The 21,604-nt window shown below is 32.9% G+C and overlaps 2 protein-coding genes across 4 annotated transcripts in view; both read left to right on the forward strand.

The window, feature by feature from the left end:
* LOC124356956 (vesicular glutamate transporter 2-like) overlaps nt 1-17,132 on the forward strand; it is a 37,831-nt gene extending 20,699 nt beyond the window's left edge. Inside the window, exons 6-10 of the mRNA XM_046808290.1 lie at nt 719-839; nt 2,005-2,138; nt 11,007-11,149; nt 12,739-12,859; nt 14,654-17,132. Coding sequence (XP_046664246.1) covers nt 719-839; nt 2,005-2,138; nt 11,007-11,149; nt 12,739-12,859; nt 14,654-14,821 — 687 coding nt within the window. The 3' untranslated portion in view covers nt 14,822-17,132. The remainder of the gene's footprint in view (nt 1-718; nt 840-2,004; nt 2,139-11,006; nt 11,150-12,738; nt 12,860-14,653) is intronic.
* A 2,313-nt stretch (nt 17,133-19,445) lies between these two features.
* LOC124356959 (vesicular glutamate transporter 2-like) overlaps nt 19,446-21,604 on the forward strand; it is a 35,921-nt gene continuing 33,762 nt past the window's right edge. For 2 of the 3 annotated variants that reach the window (XM_046808294.1, XM_046808295.1), the window contains exon 1: nt 19,447-19,572. In XM_046808294.1, coding sequence (XP_046664250.1) covers nt 19,550-19,572 — 23 coding nt within the window. In that variant the 5' untranslated portion in view covers nt 19,447-19,549. Of the gene's footprint in view, nt 19,573-21,604 lie in introns of all 3 variants that reach the window. The other variant, XM_046808296.1, reaches the window with a different exon arrangement.

Raw genomic sequence — 21,604 nt, forward strand, 5'->3', positions numbered from 1 at the left:
CTTAATTGTTGATCAGCTGATATTGCCAACCTTTGCAAAGAAAATATGACGATAAAAAGTGTTGAATAAATGATCAGCTGTTACTCACAACCTAAACATTAGTTAATATTTTATGCAGATAAGAATATGCATTTTTGTGCGTCTGTTTTATTTTTAAATAAAGCTAAATTTCAATACCTATTATTAATTTTTTTCCTAAGTAATTCACATGAATCTTTTCAGAATTAAATGTTCTACAAATATGTTTAAGAAAAAAATGATCTTTATTTAACATTTATGGAAGTAATCTTACGTTAAACACAAAAATGTGTTATTTCTTTGCACCAATTCTTGTGTTTTACGAAAGATATCTCTGAAAGTATTGCATTTACAACTCTGGGACGAATTTTAATAAATTTGTCAGATATAAAAACATAAAAAACAATCGTATTTGTATCTTTGTAACTACCTTTACCATTTTTATACGGCCTGACTTCACCAAGGGTTCTGAAATCCGGGCGAAATCTTTCGCTAGGCGTAACTCGCTAACGAAGCGTTTCCGGGCATATGGTTATATGAACTTTTTTACTTGTATTTAGCTATAGAATAAGCTCTCGAGAGATTGCCGTTTAGTTTTGAATCACCCTGTATATCTAACAACTATTTCTTTAGTACAATATTTATGGACACCTTTTACAAATTTTTCCAAGAAATACAGCAAAATGTGACTGTTATACAGATTGTCTATCCTTGGGACGAGTTCGTCAAGTCGATGCCTGTATGGGCCATAGTTGTGGCTCACGCCTGCACGAGCTATGGCTTCAATTCACTGATTATTGGGATACCGTTGTTCTTGAAAGGTATCAACTAGCTGTAGTTAGTAATTTAACTCACTGTAATTACTATTAAAGTAGAATGATTTAATAGAAAAAAAAAACAAAACCTTCAGCCAAGGTTGTACTACTGATGTACATTAAAGGAAATAAAAACGAATTTATCTAAACAGACAAAGCTAGAGCCATATGGAAATTTCTCAGAATTAACCTATAAAATTAAAAATATAAACACAATTTAAAGAAGACTGAAGAAATTAATATTCAAGCAGTAATTAAATATGGTTCTTTAACACGTTCACGACCAGTACACGTGATCTTTCACAACTGTTGTGCGCCCGATGGGGTGCACGTTGCAATGCAGTTTCTTATTGCGTTTTTTATTGAAATAATCTTTTCTTAAGAATTGCGAAACCTTCATACTTAGAAGTTTCATGTATAAAATGATTACGGTTGTTCGCTATTATTATTGAAAATGAAACGGTATATGAAACAGTCCGGAAACAAGCCGTCGTCATAAACGTGTTAAAATACAAAACTCTATGTTCAGGAGGACATTTGGAATTTGATGTTAACTGTGAAAAATTAATTTCTAAAATCTTCAAACATTAGTAGATGTAAGAGTAAATACATACTACTCCATTGCAGTAATAACATTCTTGAATGTTTGAATAAATAGAAATTCTTTTGATGAAAAAATCGATTATATTATTGCAAAACTGTAAATAAATTTGTAGGAGCCAACGTGTTTTAGGGTCAGATCATATGGCCATATTGGGCAGTATGATTTGTAATACGTAATCCAACAACAAGAAGGTCATATTCAGAACAACATAAAAACAGTTTTAAAATGATTAGACGCATATTTACTGCGATGCCAAAACAAAAATCCGAAATAAGTTCAAATCAGCATGCTTGTTGTCAGGACTTGTCTAGTTGCGTACTTATAAGTACAATTAAGAATACCTATACAAATTAATTATAGGAGTTAAAAGAAAAAAATATGGTATTACTTGTTATTTTATATCAGATCACAAACTTTACATCAATCTTTGATCCTTAGAGATAGCCATATTTTTATCAAAGTTATGATTAGTAGTAACAGTTTAATGATCATGCATTTTTTCAATAGAGTAATGTTTTTAAATAATAAATTTATTAGTTGTAAAGTTGACAACGCCTTTGGTTCCAGATACACACAACTACCAGTTAGATAGCACGGGGCTCTTGTCATTGCTGCCGTATCTAATGATAACTGTCTTGATGCCGGTCGCTGGAGTATTGGCCGACTGGTTGAGGAACGCAGAATTGCTCACTACCACACATGTAAACTGGAAACTTTGTGTTGCTCTTATTTTATTATAAGTTTTACTCTGAAACAGTATTATTAGACCATCGTCAAAGTTGAAGCAGTCGAGGGTTTAAACTCGGTCCAAGTATTCTTGAGTCCTGAAATAGCAGTAATGGAAGGTGTTATTAATTATATTTTATTTTTCAAATCAGTCTGACAATTAAAAAGGTTGTAAAATAAAATAATTATAAAATTATAAAATGTTGTGTAAAATAATATACTCAAGTAAGGAAAAAGTTAGTTTTCTAGATCTGTGCTGACATAATTTGGAAAAACCGCAACATATATTACAAATTTTATCTCTTTCTTCGTTTTCATTTAATTTTCATAGATTGGATGTCAGACACTTTTTGGACCAAACTTATGGGGAAAGATAGATAGGCAGAGGGGGTCCTGTATTCTTCCTTTGGTGTAATTTGGTAGCTCTAGTTTATGAAAGATCAGTTAACACTAGGGATGATCTTTTACAGCGTCTCACTGCAGCTTGTAACATTGTAAAGAATGCACTAGCTGAAGGAATACTCGAATTAACTCGGCAATAAATGACCAGACGTGTTAATGCATGCGCGCGGCGCATCAAATAAAAGGCATATCAAACATTTGTTGTAATGTGCAGGGCCGTCCCCAGTATTAATGCGCCCGGGGCAAATCATGCCCTGGGGCCCCCACATAACAATTACATTTAGTCAGTACAGCCATACCAAGTGATAAGGAATTTTTGGTAATTGTTATATGTAAATAAATAGTCCAGTTTTCTGTGTGTATCAAAATACCAAATATATTATATATGTACATTTAAACATGTTTTAGCATAGATAATAGAATATTGAATAGACCTATATACATAGATATAAAGAAATTATTACTTTGGCTCTTTGGCATACAATACTTTTGTGGAACTTTAGGGCTATTAATAGTAGTAACAGATATAAACGCAATGCATAACTATTTCAATCTAATGTCATAACTATTATTTACCTTTGACAGAGATAGTTTTATTTTTAAAAAGAAATCTTCCTGGCCTTTGCACTAGCAAACTTCTTGATAACGTCTTCTAACTTCAGCCTTTTACATTCTTCATTTTCAATAGACATTGATGGCAAGGTCTCTCCTGAGACATTGAAGAACGCTAGTAGATTTTTATTAATTTAAGCTTACTAAAGCTTCTTTCACAACTGGCAGCAGATATGGGAATAGTTAGAAGGATTCGGAAGGAAGTGCAATCCATAAGTTTGTGTATAGGTCCTTTCTGTCTGTCTTCTTAATCACTTTTAAAACTTGTAATGGGGTTGCCTTAGCTAGGCTTACTTCATTCACAATAGTTTTGACATGAAGGAGTTCCTGATAAAGTTCTTTTCCGCTTATGTCAGAGGTTTGCCCAAACGATAGGTGTTTCTGTAAATTTTGAAAACATTCCTTCAAATCTTCTGCGTGAGGGAGTTGTTTAAGGTCGTATAAGAACCCCCATTTCAAGTTGTGGTTTGAAATCCGAATCAACCTTTCTTTTAGAGAAGCCTGCATAATATCCAATAGTGGGTAGAAAACGTTTCTTTTAAATTCTTCTTCTGGGGTTGCTTTGTAGTCACTTTTACTTTCATAATCAAAAAGCTTATTTTTTGTTTTTTGGCGTTTTTCTTTAAACAACGGTTCCACGTCAATTTGACTACAACCGTTTGAAACTTTGGATTTTGAAACTGAGTCATTTAAACCGTCTTTACGAAAATCATCTATGAACTGTAAAGTTTTTTGCAGCAGATTTGATGTTAAAGCAATATCAGTGCTTTTACCTTGTAAGGTTTTACTTATCAAGTTTACCTCAAACAAAACATCGTGCCAAACAATAAGGCAAACCAGAAATGAAAAGTCTTCCATGCGAATTTGGAGGGACTTAGCTTCAGATGAGATTGTAGGGTCATTGACAGTTTCACTCAGTTCTACAAGAGCGTCAAGGACGTCTTTGTACTGGTATCGAACGGCAGATACAGAACTTATTCGAGCCTCCTATCTTGTTTCACAAACCTTTTTCAAAGTTAAACCTTTAACATGGTCACTGAAAACGCACCAACGTTTTGGAGATGATGCGAAAATAGTGTAAATCCTTTGAAGGATTCCAAAAAGTAGAGTAGACTTGACGGATGATCTGGCTCCATCTGCAACAACCAAGTTGAGGCTGTGGCATCCGCAGGGTGTAAATACAGCTAAAGGATATTCTGAGGATATTCGTGATTGGACCCCTTTTTTAGCTCTTACCATGTTTGCGCCATTGTCGTACCCTTGCCCGCGGCAGTCACTCATGTCCAAACCACATAACCTACCTACCTCTTCTGTTAACAATTGAGTCAATGCTTCCCCTGTTGACTCCTCAGTAATCGTGTAGCCTATAAAACTTTCTTCAATAACAATTTCACCATCGATCTCCTCTTCTTCGTGAACATAGCGAATGGTGAGAGATGTTTGTTCCTTATGACTTACGTCTGGCGTACAGTCCAACATAATTGAGAAGTACCGTGACAGCTTTATTTTCTCGATTATATTGTTTTTCACCTCCTTTGCCAGACAGTTTATCAACTCATTTTGAATATTGACACTTAACATTTGAACTCGATATTCACTCTCTTCAATGCATCTTAAATGTTCCATCATAACCGGATCAAACTCTCCTAGTAACTGGATAAGGCCAAGGAAGTTTCCGTTATTTTTTGTGAAAAGTTTTGTTGAGTTTCCACGAAAAGCCAAGTTGTGTTCTGCTAAGTAAATAATAATGGCAATAATTCTTCTTAGTATGTTTTGCCATCTCTCGGCTTCTTTTTGTATTTGGCCCATGAGCTCAGAGTATCAATTGCTGCATTTTGGTTGATTCTACGTTCAGCTTCAATCCATTTCTGGGTAAACTTAAAATGCTCAGATGACGTTTCGTGAGATGAAGCTCGCTCATGAAATTTTTTCCAATTATTGAATCCTTGCTTTTTGCCAAAACTTGAGTGTGGTTTATTGTCAAATAAACGACATGGAAAGCAGAACACTGCATCAGAAGAGCAAGAATAAACTAACCACCGCCTTTTCACTTTCTCGCCATTTTCTGCGTGGCGATATTGAAAATAATTTGAAAAATGACGCTTTTCACTTTTTAGTGGATAGTCATCATTACTTTTTTTAAATGACGGAGCACCCCTTGTTATGATTTCATCTCTCTCTCTGACAGTTAAATTTTCAGGCCAAGTTGACGGGTCATTTGAAAAATTTTTATTTTGGTAGTTTAACATTTCAACAGTTCCCTTCTTAAGCTCGTCACTGGTTTCCTCCTTCAGTATTTCAGCAGTCTCCTCTACCTCAGTTAAAATTAGGTCTTGTTCACATTCATGGTCGAAGTCCTGGGTATTTGAAGTAGCGAGTAAAGATGAAGTAGGTTGTTGGGTAGTGCCGTCAGCTATTGTGAAGAATTTTGTCAACTTGGGTACTTTACTTAAAAGAGCACTGTGAGCTAATTCACTGTCTTTTTTTTAATTTTCGTCTCTGAGCACCTGATAGTTTTGTAGACATTTTAATAAAATAATCTGAAATAAAATGAAACTTCTTCAAAAAATTATGCTTGTTTACTTAAAATGAAATTAAAAAATAATGTGTAAATCTGTTGGTCTACATGTTGTGTAGTTTTTATGCCTACGCTACGACATGCAAGCTAGAGTGCACATAGTACCTTGGTCGAAACAACATTTACATATGACAACCAACACATATTTAACTACCACATGTCTGTAGCTTTTGTATATGTAGGTACTAATACAATACGAAGCTCACCTCTCACGTACACATTCGCTTAATTTCACAGCTCTAAGTCTCTACAAACTCTAAACACACGAGACTAGTTAGCAACCTAACCTATACGGTGTAGACGCAATGAAGTGACAGTTGGAGTTGCGAGTGCGGTTTTGCCAAATGGTCTAAGTTGTTTTTGCCGCGCGGTGTTGCCAAACTTAACTTAATAAAAATAAACAGTATTTTTAAGTATATGGTTCAAACCAAGTTCTTTTTAACAAATATTAAGGCACCGGATTGGGGGTTTGTATGTATATAGTAGAATATCGTTGAAATTTTGTTTTACAAATTTAATATTGACTATGAGTAAGGCACCTCCTAGCCGCGGCGCGGCGCCCCCTTGGCCGCAGCGACCCCCCCCCCTTCGGACGGCCCTGGTAATGTGATCTCTAAGGTTTTGAAATAACTGCTGTACTGTTAAATGGTTCCGTATTTCTTAGTAAAGACAGCTTAAAACTCTTTTTGATGGTGAGATATTTTTGTTAAATATTTTTAACACTTGTAGAATACTTAAATTTTTTGAAACATGGACAAACTTGCAAATATGATAATGTTACATTGTTAAGAAAAATTGCCACAACTTTTTAAATCTCTTGAGCAACTACAGAAAATGTGGTACCGTTTATTTTCGAATAAAATGTATAACACTTTTAGACTCTAGTACATTTTTATGCATGTTATGATATGATATATTATTTGTTATGAAGTAGTTTTTAAGAAATGTATTATAAAAAATTTTAACAAGCAGCCGTTTTGAATTTTGTTGACTAATAATTTTCAATGTTTTAAATTGACGACCTTTATTAGATTAGCATATGTTGAAAATTTTAATTTTCTACCTTTAATGGTTGTTTGGAAAAAGATTTTAATGTAAAAACACAAACAGACGAACAAAAAGAAAACAATGCCTTGACATACATGTATAGGAACATTATGGTTGTTTTGACCTCAGGGACAACCTCCTGAAGTTTGTCGGTGTATTTCAGTTACACACTGTGTATTTATCTTTATATTTCATCTTAGTTTGCCATAATATAGCAAAACAAAATCTGATCTAGAATTTTTAGTTTGCTTATAGTAAAGTAAATGTTTTGTGAGATTTTTATATTGCAGCTGTACAAAGTTTTAAGTAGTTTATAAGGACAATGAGGAAATAATTATTGTGAATACAATAACAACCTAAAGTTTTGTAATAGGTTTCAACTAATCTTGGTAGTATTTTGCACATAGTTTCTTTTAGTTAAGTTCGTTAATTTGTTGGTATAATTATATTATTATATTTATGGTAGTATAATTAGAAAGTTTATTGGTTAAGACGGTCTTAAAATATAAGCTTTCAAAAAAATTAACTCAAATATTTTAAAATTAAACACAAAATGACAAGTTTTAAAAACATTATATTAGGTACAAGTAACTCTGAATAAAATTATCACAGTTCCGGATTCCCTAATAAGGCTTCAAGACGGTGGCTGTTCAAATTTTGGAAAGGAATGGTTATATCTAATTTATTATGTGTGAAAAATAAAACAAAAAACTGTTTTAGACTTTCCAGTTTATTGAAAATAATGTTTATTCTTAAACGCTTTTTAAATCTTGTAGAGTTTCTATATAGTGGCCATACATATGGAGTAGTATACAGTAAAATTGTCGAAATAATAGTGAACGCTGTAATAATTGATAGATTCGGCTTGGTTGATCATAATACGAGAAATAACGGAACTCCATTTACTAGTTTTGAATTCAAAACATTTTACTCAAAAATGGTATTAAACATTCTCTATCCCTCCAAATTCACTAAAATCGAATGTATTTGCATTTAGTATTAGCTAATTTTTGTTAGAACATTTATTGAAACACACTATATGAAGCCACAAATGAAAACCGAGTACAGCTTTTTTTGGTGGATCATTAAAATTAAAATTAAATCTAATTACACCTAATGTAAAAATGTAATGTTGTGTAACAAAAACTAACAAATGTACAATTATGGTGGTATTAAACAAATCGCTCTGGTGTTAGACCATCTGGTTTTATATAACAGATTAGGGGAAGGAAAAATGGGTAGAAGTGACATTGACTCAACAATTACGTCTAGTGACATATGCAATTTTGTTAAGTTCTGGTTTGAAAAGGAACCGTCATGTAGACCAGTTGATAAGACTATAGAATCCAGAAGGCTTAGATGATATATCATTAGTCAGTCAGGCTGAAAATAATCTAACAGTGGCGCTTAAGGGCGATCTGGCAACACCGCCTTCTACCAAACTTGCTACAAGGTCAGAATCGCGTAGGCTATCTGGAATCCGAGCGGTGACGGAAATAGCCGAGATGAGCAGAGCGCCATGACCATACCCTGCTGAAATACAAACAATAACAAATCAACCGGTAACGGTGTCATTGACCTTGCGATCAACTGTAAACACCTCACCACTGTTTACAGTTTTAAATATACAGAAAATTCCGAAAAGATGTTATCCTTTACGATTTTGTAAAACCATAATCAAACTAGTCTTTTGATAACAAGATATTTAACAAGTTATGACAAGTATATAGTTTCACTGTTCCATATAATAGCTGTGTAAATAACTGCTAATATGCTGTACTGATGTTGTCTGATATTACAGATATGCACAACAGGTGTCCCCGCGGCCCAAAACTTATCAGTTAATTCGGAGTATATACAGCGTGTTCATTTGAAAACTTATACGAACCTACGTAAAAGTCTAATAGCCCAAGTATAAAAATTCTGTAAACGGGAGTGTACTAATTGGGGGGGGAAAAATATTTTTAAAATTGGGGTGTTTACCCCCATGCTCCCCCGTACCCAAAACCAAAATTGTGAAATGTCGACTAATACCTTGTAATACCTCAAATTGAAGCTCATAAAAAATAGGTAATTTAGTAAAAAAATGAAATCGGCCAAGCCGTTTTGTATCAGATACCAATAATGTAATTTCTTACACAACAATGATTAGTCTATAAACTACTGTACTACTGCTAATAACAAGAAAATTACTTACAGAATACTGTTCTTACATTATTGTTGTTACTGTATTTATTGAAGGAAACTTAAATCTGTCCGCGATATGTCTTGAAAACAAACTGACCTATACCCTAGAAATGTTTTATAAAGTTTCATTTTAATACTAGCAAAATAATAGAGCTGTTACATTATGTCGATAATGGTGTCTGTCACTCCATGAGATTTGGCTGAGGGTTAGCGATTATTTGTACATTGGTCATATGCGTAACCATGAAAAAGCAGAATAAATACATTTGCAAACAAACCGTGTGCAGGCATTTGAAATTTTATTAAAATAAATTTTGTTTCATAGAGTGTAATCCGCAAAAAGAGTGACAGCAGGTTTGGTGGTTCTGTTAAAATGACTTTAAATAATTTTTTGGAAGACCAATAATGTGTATGAGGGAAAGTAGACGTCCAAGGATAGATCCCTGAGGTGTCCCGGCCTCCACAATACAAAAATCAGAAAAAATACTGTGGATTTCAACAAATTGAATTCACTCCAGGAAGTAAGTTGTGGTGTTTTAGATACTAAAGTTCTAATTTTTTTTATAGCGTTAGCTATGGAAAGTTTGGTGTTTGACCCAGGTTTAAAGTCATATTAACTTTGGGTTAACATATTATTAATTTCCAGAAAATTATATAGTCTTCAATAAATGATTTTTTTAAATACCTCTGGAAATAATAGGATTATGGCTATTGGTCTACAGGAATTTGGATCTAACTTTGACGAACTTTTGGTAAAGGTATGGTTTTAGTTACCTACAGATCAGATAAAGTGCTATCTTTACTCAGATGCATTAAGCACTCAGGAGGACTGCAACGCTGCGAAATATAGACATCACTTGCCTAGTGAGCCACCGAAGCATCACACGACCAACCAGTACTTTAATTACAATATTAAATTATATATCAAATAAGTTCATGAGTTTATCATTGAATTTAGAAAATTTGGTATCTGCTGATGGATTGAGAAAAAAATTTCTGTTTAAAGAAATTTGAAAATAACTTTGATATTATAATTTTATCACAATTTCATGTATAGTAAGGGTGAGATCAATGCTAAGTAAAGGATTGAAAAAGAGTCGGTACGATTCAAAAATATTAATGTTGAAATCTTCTGAGAGAAGAATTCTATTCTTCCTTAAAAGTTTACATTACAAGGGAACATTTTACTTTTAAAGGAGTACCACAAAAATATGATACAAGATAGTAGCAACTGACTGAAAGATAAGCTGCCTGATCAATTGTCATACAGCGCTCACTTAGACAAAGTCCAGGCAAATGTCCCATGTTCCGAGACAGCTCCATCGAGCTCTCGATTCAGCCCTGATTTAACCAACCTGTTGATGAGCAAGGTTTAATGAACATTTGGTCATCTAGAATAAGCTGTATGTGGGCCAATGCATTGCTATGTTCTTGGTTTTTGATCTTGGTTTTTGAAGATTTTATATATCAATATTTCACATGTTATGATGCCTTTCAGATGGAAAATTTGTACATTTTTTAAATTGTTTTCTTGCGATAAGATGACTACACAAAAAATTTTATCTTTGATTGTTTTGTAAGTTTGTATTATTTTATTTCTCCGCATTGTCCAATTTAAATTATATTAAACAATGAACTATATCTAATGTGACAAAAATTGTTTTTTTAACAGATAAGTCCACAAACGCAGACTTAACTTTTATCCAAAGTGTTTGGAAGCAGTGTCTATAAAGTACGCAGTATGAAAAGATCTCCACAGAAAATATACCAGAGCACATGTTAAATACATTCTACATATCATGTTAATATTTTTGGATACAATTTTGCAAGTGAAGACAAAGCACAATGATAGGGTGGCACGGCAGTTCAGGCCATCACAACCTCGGATACCACATTGTATGTGTTTCCAAATGAACTTGTGCTTATATTTATGCATAGGTTAGTGTTAAATTGGCCTGGGAACTCCACCTTTCATTTATACTATTAAGACTACATAATAGGTTTCTTCTTGTTATAGGTGCGGAAAACTTTCATCTGTAGTACCTTCATAAGTCAGGCGATATTGATTTTTCTTGCAGCACGTATAGACTCTTTCAACGGTACGTCATTGTGTCTGGTACTGGCGTTAGGGCTGACAGCGTTCTCCTGGGCTGGCTTCAGGTAACTAATTACTGACTAGCTGTATCCACATATTTAGCATATCCCCTGTTATCAGTCAATGATAGCGTAAGCAAGTAAACAGTACAAGAGTTATTTCTTGTGGTTTACACAGTGAGATAGTCTTTCAAAGTTCTGGATTCCAAGAGTTCCAAATAAAAAATAAATAATAGAAAAAATATATTGTACACGAAAAAGTAAAAGAAAAGTTAGCTGTAATCTTTGGTACATTTTATATTGCCCAGTGATACGAAAAAAATAGTTAACACTACATTTCAAAATCTGCACAATCTGATCCTTCCCTCAGGTGGATACCTAAACTACCACCTAACTACAATCTAGGTTAATAAAAACAATCCCACAGAGAATTGTGACCAGTAATCTAGACTGTTCTTAAAATAATAATGACAAAATATAGTTTTTTCAGAGTATTTAATATTCCAGTATATTTACGTATGTGCAGCTTCAAGAAGCTCAAAATAAACACATTTGTATGTGACTCCTTATTACCTAGGCTAAGTGTGGCTGAATACACGACACACAGTGTACAGCCTGATCAGAAGTGATTTTTTTTCTTACAGCGGGTAACTAGGTTGTATAGTTAGAAGGCATTTTATTACCGTAACTCTTACCTGTCCTTTAAAGAAACTACTTTATGAGGAGATCTAGATATGTTGTTTGTCTTTAGACCTACTTATTCAGAAATGTGTTTATAATTAAGTTCACTAGTCACTTTATACCCTGAGTGAGGTGGTACTCGAAAAGAGAAAAAAGATCTCAATTTTCATCTGGATACACTGTGACATCTGGAGTCTGCTGTCTATCTGTATCTGAAGAGACAAACCAATATCTAAACAACTTCACTAGTCAGCTTATCTACGTCGTTGCTCAAACAAGCTATCGCAAGGAGCTACAACCAGATAGAATATCATCATCGTCGGGTAACATAGGTATTGTTAGATTGTTAGATCCGTGTCAGTGAAATCTGACATCTGGATCAGAACTGATTGTCTAAGAACACAGTATTTTTCTGGTAGTAGAAAATGGAGAACACATTGTTATAAAATCTGCATAATTGTCATTCTAATTCAGTTGTTGGTCAGTTCTCATACATTTCCCATTCACTAGAGGGGTATTCTTCCTGAATCCTAATAGACAACAATGCTGTTTGTTTTTGTTTTCTACAGTGACTGTTCCCATTTAAAATCAGAACTGTTCCCACCTAAGTTATGCCTAAGGCAGTGTAGGAGTCATCTCTGTGCTATGTTCTTAGTTCCTATGAGAAAGTTTGGTTGACCTAACTAATGAAGCTGTTTTGTCTCTTCAGATACAGATAGATAGCAGATTCCATCCGTGTTACAGCGTACTCTGATCAAGATTGATAGATCTGCTCTATCTCTTCGAGTACCATCTCAGCCAGTGTAGGAGACTAAATTCGCTTTTTAAAGTTTACCGTAAGATGTGGCCATAATAGTGGAATGTGTCCAAAGACTTATTATTTATTTTTAGTTGTAAGCAGAGCAGGAAGATATTATATTTTTTTAACTTGTGGATTGTTGTTCTCAAAACTAATAGTTGTGCTTGTGTTTCAGTGTAAACCACCTGGACATAGCGCCTCAGCATGCCAGTGCTCTAATGGGATTTTCCAATACATTTGCAAGCATTCTAGGCTTTCTGAGTCCCAGTCTTCTTATCTACTTCATGAAAGATGGGGTTAGTTATCCTCTCTATATCATATGTTATGGTTTTTCTTTTTCAAGCGTACATTAATGTAAAACATATAAAATTGTTTATATAAATTTAATAGACCAAGGCAATAAAATTAGTATGTAAAATGTACAGAAGCAAAAATAAAACAAAAGTGTAATGGTTTTACCATTTTTAGAATTCTATAACTTAAATATTTCTTTATGGCTATCACGTAAACCATTCCATTTATATGTTAGTTACATTTTCTAAACGAAGAAAACTACATCTACACCAGTTTGTCAAATTAGAAATAGGAAACGTCTGGGTATGGGAAATCTTGGCCATAGTGGAAAATAGGTTACAAAAATAACCACGCAATAGAATTTGATGAAATAGATATATTATTTTTGAGTTTAACTCCAGTTTACCTTCCTCTTAGGGCAGCATCTGAAATGTGAAACTGTCGTAGACTAGATTCCTTGTCTGATTTCAGAAACTGCACTAAGAGAACGGTCCTAAACTCAATATTCACATTAAATCAAAATATATATGAGCTTACTGCCATTTGGTCAGCAGAATTCCCTGAAGATAGAAGGGTGTTGCCATCTGCATACATATGCGTGTGACTGAGTCCGTCTAGGTATTGCGGCACGTCGTTTTTGAATGAAATAAACATCACAGGGCCACAGACAAATCCTTGAGGTACACCTCTGGATATAGCAAATGGTTTGGATCTTTAGTTATTTATATCTTTAGGAACCTTTATAAGTTAGTCCTCTTTCTGTATGTTCGAATACAATCAAATGGCTGCGTTCTTAAAGGTAGTTCCTAAATGGGTTTTTATTATCTGCCACAAAGAATTACATTTATTATTAAATTTTTTAATGTAATCTTCCGACGCTTATGTAGATCATAGTCCTTTTTGGCTTTGACTGATTTTGCCGTTATTTTCTTTTACCTTGGCTTTGATTGTGTCCTCACCATGGAGCAAACATCATCCATGGCCTTTGTCAGTGTTGTTAGAAAGGTATTATATACATCATAAACATTTTTGGATTCATATAAATCGTTCCAATATTCATTTTCAAGTAGTGCCTTTAATGTATTAATGCTTTCTTTCTTGAACTGTCGTTAGAACTCGTAGATGGAATGCCATGTATTTAAAAATATGCTGTAGTCAATTGGGCTGTGTGATCTGATATGCCTGCTTCTAGATTATAGGAGTTAATAATCAAATTTTAAATAATATCTAAGGGTTTGAATAGTAGTAGAAATAGTAGAAACATTTCTCACAAGAAGTTAACAAAAACTTGGCCAAGAAGTAATAATAATAATGGAAATTATTCTCATATATGCAAGAACATAGACAGAAAAATTTATTTTTGGAGGATTAAGACGACTTGTATTTGTTCAAAGCAAACAGAAAGTAAGGCAAGTTCAATCAACAGCTTATTCCTCATTTCTTTTTCCTCATTCTTCATTTAAAAAGTTCTTGACCCGTTTTAATGTTGAGAAAGTTCTTTCAGCAGTACATCTCAGTAATACTAGTTTATTTTAATATTAATAATAGTTAGCTAATAGATAATTCAAAAAGATTGAAAATTTAGGGGAACTAAGGACCCTCTTGCTGGCTCCTTGTTGGCTTGCATGTATGTATATACAGAAAACCCGTTAACTTTTGCCCAAATAACCTAAATAAACGGCCTTCCAATACTCCTTCATCCTTTAAATGTCTTTTTATCAATTTCATGTCAAACCTTTCTTCACCCAAAATCATCCTTTTAATACACGTAAAAAATTTTATGTGATATACCGTAGAGGCTGCACCATTGGCAGTACACGTTCAACGTAATCGTTGCCGTCCATCTCTTGGCGTCACTCTTCTACTGTGCATTCGCTTCAGGAGAGAGACAGCGTTGGGCTCCCCCTGCACCCACCCCAGAATCAGAGAGCCTATCACTCCCACAACGAAGCCATGTCATCTGATCCTGTATGAGGAATTGTAATTAAACTGTTGGTATGTTTGTTACTGAGCTTTAATTCCATATATTCAAAACTATGTACTAAAGCCACAGTGCACAACTACAGTTTTGAAACCTAGTTGAATATATTAGAGAACTGAACATAGAGTTCAAACATAAATAAAATACTATATAAAAATATGACTAAAATGCTTAATTTTTCGTTCATGGATATACAAGCTACACAGATTTTATGTCACGTCATAATTGTCCTAGTTAGATTTAAATAATAAAAATACGAAATATAAAAAATGTTCATATTAGGTATGGAATAATAGATTACCGAGTACTGTAAACTCTGACAAAGTGTAAAGCTTCCCATACCATGAGTGAGGTTTGTGAATATTTAGAGAAATTGCAATCCAGTACTCCACACTGTTCCTCCGTTCCATGACATATATATTCCACATGTACTTCAACTGATTTATCATCCTGATCAACCCCCAGTAGCTGAGGGCTAAGACTGTGTTTGATTATTTAACCACAATGAAGATGTTTACCAAAGTCTAAAGTGGCCACATAAACCAATTATTTGGATATCACTTTGTATCACAGATTTAAATGGGTATTACATACAAACAATGTGGCTAAAAGATTAAAAGCTATATTTAGGAAGCTCTAGTACTTAAAAGAAATACCCTTCCCTGTTCAACACTCAAGGTAATTTATAAGTCGATGAATAATCCTTGATGTAGTACGGACTTGAGTTAGAGGGTACAACTTTCATGGATAGTTTGCAAAGATCTCTATCTCAAATGGCATTTTTCCTCAATTACAACACAATTTAAAAATTTCCGATAGCCTTTTGCTATATAAATAAATACCTTAGATTCCAAACAGCTTTTTATACTAAATATAATTAATAAATACCATTTTTCTGAATCTATGTAATCAGAAAACTCAAAAACATGCTATATATATATATATATATATATAAATAAAAATTATAGAATTCCAACATTTTATACAAGATTTCCCTTGTAATACGAGTAGTTATGGGAAAAAATTCGCTGAGTTCCAAAACAATTTAATCAATCCTAAAGAATTGCTGACATTTAAAAATTGTTACAAGGTTAAGCCTTACACACTTTACGCTGCTTGAAATGGTAAATAATGACTAATAGGAGTATACGTGTGAAAAATGAATAGTTTTATCATTGATAAATAGCTTACTGTATCCATACGCCGAATACTATGAACAATGAGTAAGGCATGTCGTCAACACATTAACACAGGTTGTAGCCTGATGCCGTATCACATTGTACTCTCGAACCAAGACATAAATAACTTGACATCTAAATTAATCTTGCATTAAATTTTTCGTATAATATAAAGAATAAGTCGACAATGCCTGAGCCTCCAACTACCTATTTCTTAAATTTTTTACTCACATATCAATATCTAAAAGGTTAAAGGTTTTTTAAAACTAAATAAATAAATAACAATAATGTCATTTATGAGCACTGTGTATGATACAGCTGGTACGTTGTCCTAATGCTAAGTCTGTTCCATTACCAGATCAAACACCAAATTAATTGTTAAAAAATAAGTTAAATTCTTCCAATAATTTCCTTAGTTAAAATATAAACTATCTTAGCTATGTTACTGATTAGCGATATTGGGCGAAATACTGACACATCAGTGTCATACCCGTTCTTATTTATTCATAGGTACAACTATAGCGATTTTAAACTCATCAGGAAATATTCCCTGTTCAAGAGACTTGTGTGACTGAAGTACAATAATGGTACAAATATCTATATTATTATTATTATTACTACGTTACTTATAGACATCCAATCCATAACTACTCTTCATTTTTTTCCTTTGAATTATCCTACAAATATCTGTTTCAAGTAAATCATATTTATTTAATAATACGCGCGTGTGCACGCGTTTGCGTGTGTGTGTGTGTGTGTGTGTGTGTGTGTGTGTGTGTGTGTGTGTGTGTGTTATAAATATTCTAATAAATGTTTTATTAGATTGATGTGGATGGATGTTGCATATAAAGGTAGTATATATAATATAATATACAATTTTGTAATTATGCATTTTTTTAAAATTCCTTTACATGTAGTCTAGTTGTACTTTCGTTTATAAATAGCTATAAACACTGACGCCAGAAGTGCGTTCGATTTTGTTGTTGTTAATTAGTAAGTATTTGTATTTAGAAGATGTTTACAGTAAAGATGGGTACCCAACAATAAATTATTTGTAAATTGTTGGAACCCAAAATGTGTATGTTTCTTGCAAATAAAATTCTGGACACTTCTTGATTCTTGATGTATTCACTTATTCCTTGCTTTTGACAAAGGCAACCTCATATAAATGTGGAATCAATTTTAGAATAAAAAAAATTAGCGATTTGAGTGATTTTAAACTTGGATTTCAATGAATCAGTTAATGAACATTTTTCCTGACTGAAGAATATGTCAATATACTTTACAGTCTCTATGTGTTTCAAACTGTCCAATACTATGAAGTTCAGTGGCGCATGTGAACATCTTTTTACAAGTAGATCCAAAATCGTTAATTATAGTACTACTGAACTAATAAAAGGAAGGCAAAGATCAGGTGGGAGTATATACAGTTTACATTACACCAATTTGGTACCAATTAAGCTTATACAGGGATAAGTTAAATCTTGTACAGTTTATATGAAATATATTTTAATAAAACAAAATTTAATCTTAACATTAACAAAATATTGAAAAAAATAGTTTGGTTTAAAATACAAATGAAGACCAAACCTAAAACTTGATTACAAAATTATAGTTATCCGACTTTGAAAGATGACCCACCACTCATAGAACTACAATAACAGAAGCGAGTTTAAATTTAGCTAGTTTATTTCTTAATTTCTACGTATAAAACTATTTACTAACAATAACTTTCAGTTTTTATATCGATAAGAACGAAAAATATCGGTTCTTGACAATTTTTACCCAAACACCAACTTAAAAAATTCATAACTCAGAAACTTGCAATCCGATTACAACCCATTGTTTGTACAAGATAGATACAGGTCTAATGTAATTGTAATATGATATGTAAATTTAAGAATAGTATGGAACAAATTTGTTGCTAAATTGCCATCTTAGCTTTTATTCTTGACTGTGCGTTCCACAAAATTCGGTATTGGCTACATTATGGGGCTTAATCACTATATTTTGTAAATCACTAATTACAACTTCTAATGTTTACCACATATAAATTGAGCAAGTTTTGTTAATTCACCGTGATTGGTAACTGTTCGTTTTAACGCGTATTCACCATATTGTCCAGAACGGTATGCCTCGTAGTGACAACGAGGGACAACTAACACAGTGCAGAACTCCTCAGAGCTCGGCAACACACTCACTATTGTGACAACTGTTTACGTAGGGACTACTGGATCCCCCTCCTGGGTACGTTTGTGCCTCTGGTAACAATGTGCGGCCCGGTATATCGTGGCCTTGGCGTGTAAGGAGCATGCGGAAGTGACGGTGAAGCGACTTAGAGATGAGAAACCGTTACTCTTCAATAACCTATTACTAAAATAACATGGTCAGTTGGTATTAAGTTTTATTAATTTTTTACCATGATAGCAGGTTACCAGTCGACCTATAATTGATGTCTCGATAACTTATCGCAAGCCTTAAACACAGTTATTTTGTTCGGTATTAGAATCATGCTGTTACTGGCTGAAATAGAAGTACCGTAACGTTATAAGTTGCAAAAATAAAGTAGATCAGATTAAATGTAAATATTTGAGGTTATACACATATCCACTTAGAACACAAAGTAAACTCGTTTTATTGAAGTATATAATATAAACCGTATTAAATAACAAAATAGTTTTACATTAATTTGCGATAACGGAAGTTTAAGAAAATTTTATGAAAAATCCTTTATAAATGCTTATTTATTTTATTCAAATTTGTGGTTCCGTAAACATGTTTAAAACTTATTATACAAGATATGTGCAGAATTATTAAAAAGATCCTAGCTTAATTTATATTATTAATTCAAATTTGGAAATATTAATTTAAATAAACAACCAGTTTTATATATTATTGCACAATATATATTATTATATGCAATGTTTGCTATATTACAAAATAAATTACTTATATGTACAAAGGACTTTTGGTTTAGCGACTTAGTACCTACACAAATCTTTTCATCCATTGGTCTAGAACACAAAGTAAATTCCTTTTATTAATTACATAATATGAACTGTAATAGGAATAAGATATTTTTATGATAAACTGATAACAAACACTTTAGAAAACGTCCTACAATGTGGTTTTTATTCGATAGATAACTCGGTGTATTTAATGATCTGCTCCCTCCTCCTCGTTATTGGTTTCTCTGTAACCTAATACTAAGAGGGTGTGGTCAGAACTGGTCCGTTCCTAGTGTCATTGCTTGCACGTAATCTCCTCGGTTGTTGTTTGTTACTGGTTAAGATAATACAAAAACGTGCTGTAAGAACTCCAAATCTAGTTAGAACGTTTTAATTTGATTGTTTTCAGCGCGTTTCGACTGAAAAATACAGCCCAGCTGTTACTGAAATAACAGGGTGTTCCTGATAGCACGTTATCGGGTTAATAGGTTACCAGTGGATAACGCTGTTACTGACACTAATACGTTACTCACCGCCCAGCCGTAAGCGGCCCACCAGTGCGCAGTTGGTGTCTGTTCGCGCGCCATGGATAACCTTCCACGCCGCAGGTTAGTACGTTCTTTCAATTAACTCTATAAGTGCAATTTAATTCTCATAGTATAGAAGAGAGAGTATATGTTAACGCGTCTATTCTAGGAATTTGATATTAATGAGATATAAGCATGCTGGAAATAGATTTTTATGGAAATGGAATATTAAAATAATATTAGGATTATAACGTATTGTAATGATATAAACTTTAACAGCACTTGTGTGTATTTACTATTATTTAATCCATCTTAATAATTAGACAGTTTGTCTTACCGGTTAAGGATACTTTTGTACACAGAATATATCAATCATAGCGTATATTTACTTCTTAGAAAAAACTATCCGTGTACTAAATATCCGCTTTAGGAGGTTGAGATCAAATCAGACAATCTTGATACTATATTACCTCGGAACTGTATTAATTCCCCACTGATACGGCAAAATAAGGGAATTTCGTTTCTTCAGATTGGCAATGAGTCCGCCAGGCCGTTTTTACGGCCGCGCTACAGTGAGCCGAAGTAGGTCAACGTCGGACGTAGGCTGTAAAATCTCATCCCAATAACTGTAAGAATGGCGTCTGTAGTTTCTAAAGAATGGAAGATATAAGTAATGAAGCAAAACCAAAAGTTTTTCTTTTTTGTGACGTTTTATATGTTATCAGTTACTACGGGGGAAAGTATATCTTTATAGTTTACCTGAAATTGCATTCTACAGTATAGTATCCAAACTTGAAAGATACCTAAAAATAATTTTTTATTAGACAGACATAAAAACACGTTTGATTTACGTTATAAATAAGGAGTATGTTTATGAAATATAAAAACGTATTTATAACGAGAAATATTTAAATATTAAATCTGGACAAGGTTGTTTAGGGAGTGGACATAATTAAACTTTATAAGTATGAACATATTGTATAATCCTTACCGTACAAGCTGAACCAATTGAGCTCGTGCTCTTGCTGATTGTAAATTACAATAATACAATAACTTGTAAATAAACTGGTATGGTATAAATTCTATATGGGAATATTTCAAAATAAGCCTATTGTTTCCGCCTAAGCCTCCGCTATCAAAATATGAAATCCTAATTTTCATATCACGCTACGCAAATTTTGTGTTACTTCAAATTCTTATACGAGACAACTCCCAAATACCACAAGAACGATGTAATATTTTTCATAAATGTATATATATATATTTTTTTTTGTTGAAACATTTACAGAAACTGGTCACTATAATATTGTAATATTTCAGGCGTATATTTGAATGATTAAATGATACAAAACAGAACATAATTAAAAATTTATCTAAAAAAAAACAAGTTCATGAATAGTTTTTATAAATCTGATACTTATATTATCAATATAAAATTATATGTAGAACCTCTGGTTGATGGGAACTAAAATTTATTTTACCCTACCCGTAATGTACAACGGGGTACAATAAGAATTCCTAAAGTGAACAAAGAAATGTTTAGGCATTCCTTCCAATACCTTGCTCCTAAATATTTTAATCAAATACCAATTTCTTTTAGGACTTGTAATTCATTTAAAACAAATTGTTGTAAATTGTTCAACTGGTTTTATTGCAGGATGATGTTAAGTTTTTAAATGATGTCCTCAGATAAAATGTAGTTCGGTTAGTTTAACATGAACATGAATTTGAACATTTACATATTATTATATTTATATATTTGTTATTTAATTATTTATTTGTTACATGTGTTAAATGATGTATTGTTGAATTGGTACGGTTATTGTTAAATGTTATTGTTATTGTTAAGACTTTATTGTTATTGATGTGTTACTATTAGTTTAATTGCTGTTATTCTGTGTTGAGTTATTAATATAATTAATACCGACATATATATTGTATATGATCTACAGTAAAATGAGTTAGTGCACTCAGTAACAAGAAGGAAGGAAAAGTTAGAATTGGATTAGCTTACCCAGATAGAGGTTAGTTACAAACAACACAATATTTGTATCACTTGTATTAATTACCACACAATCACAACTATATTTCCACAACACAGCAGCTTGTGGCA

Source organism: Homalodisca vitripennis, chromosome 3 (genome assembly GCF_021130785.1).
Source record: "Homalodisca vitripennis isolate AUS2020 chromosome 3, UT_GWSS_2.1, whole genome shotgun sequence".
Taxonomy (NCBI): Eukaryota; Metazoa; Arthropoda; class Insecta; order Hemiptera; family Cicadellidae; genus Homalodisca; species Homalodisca vitripennis.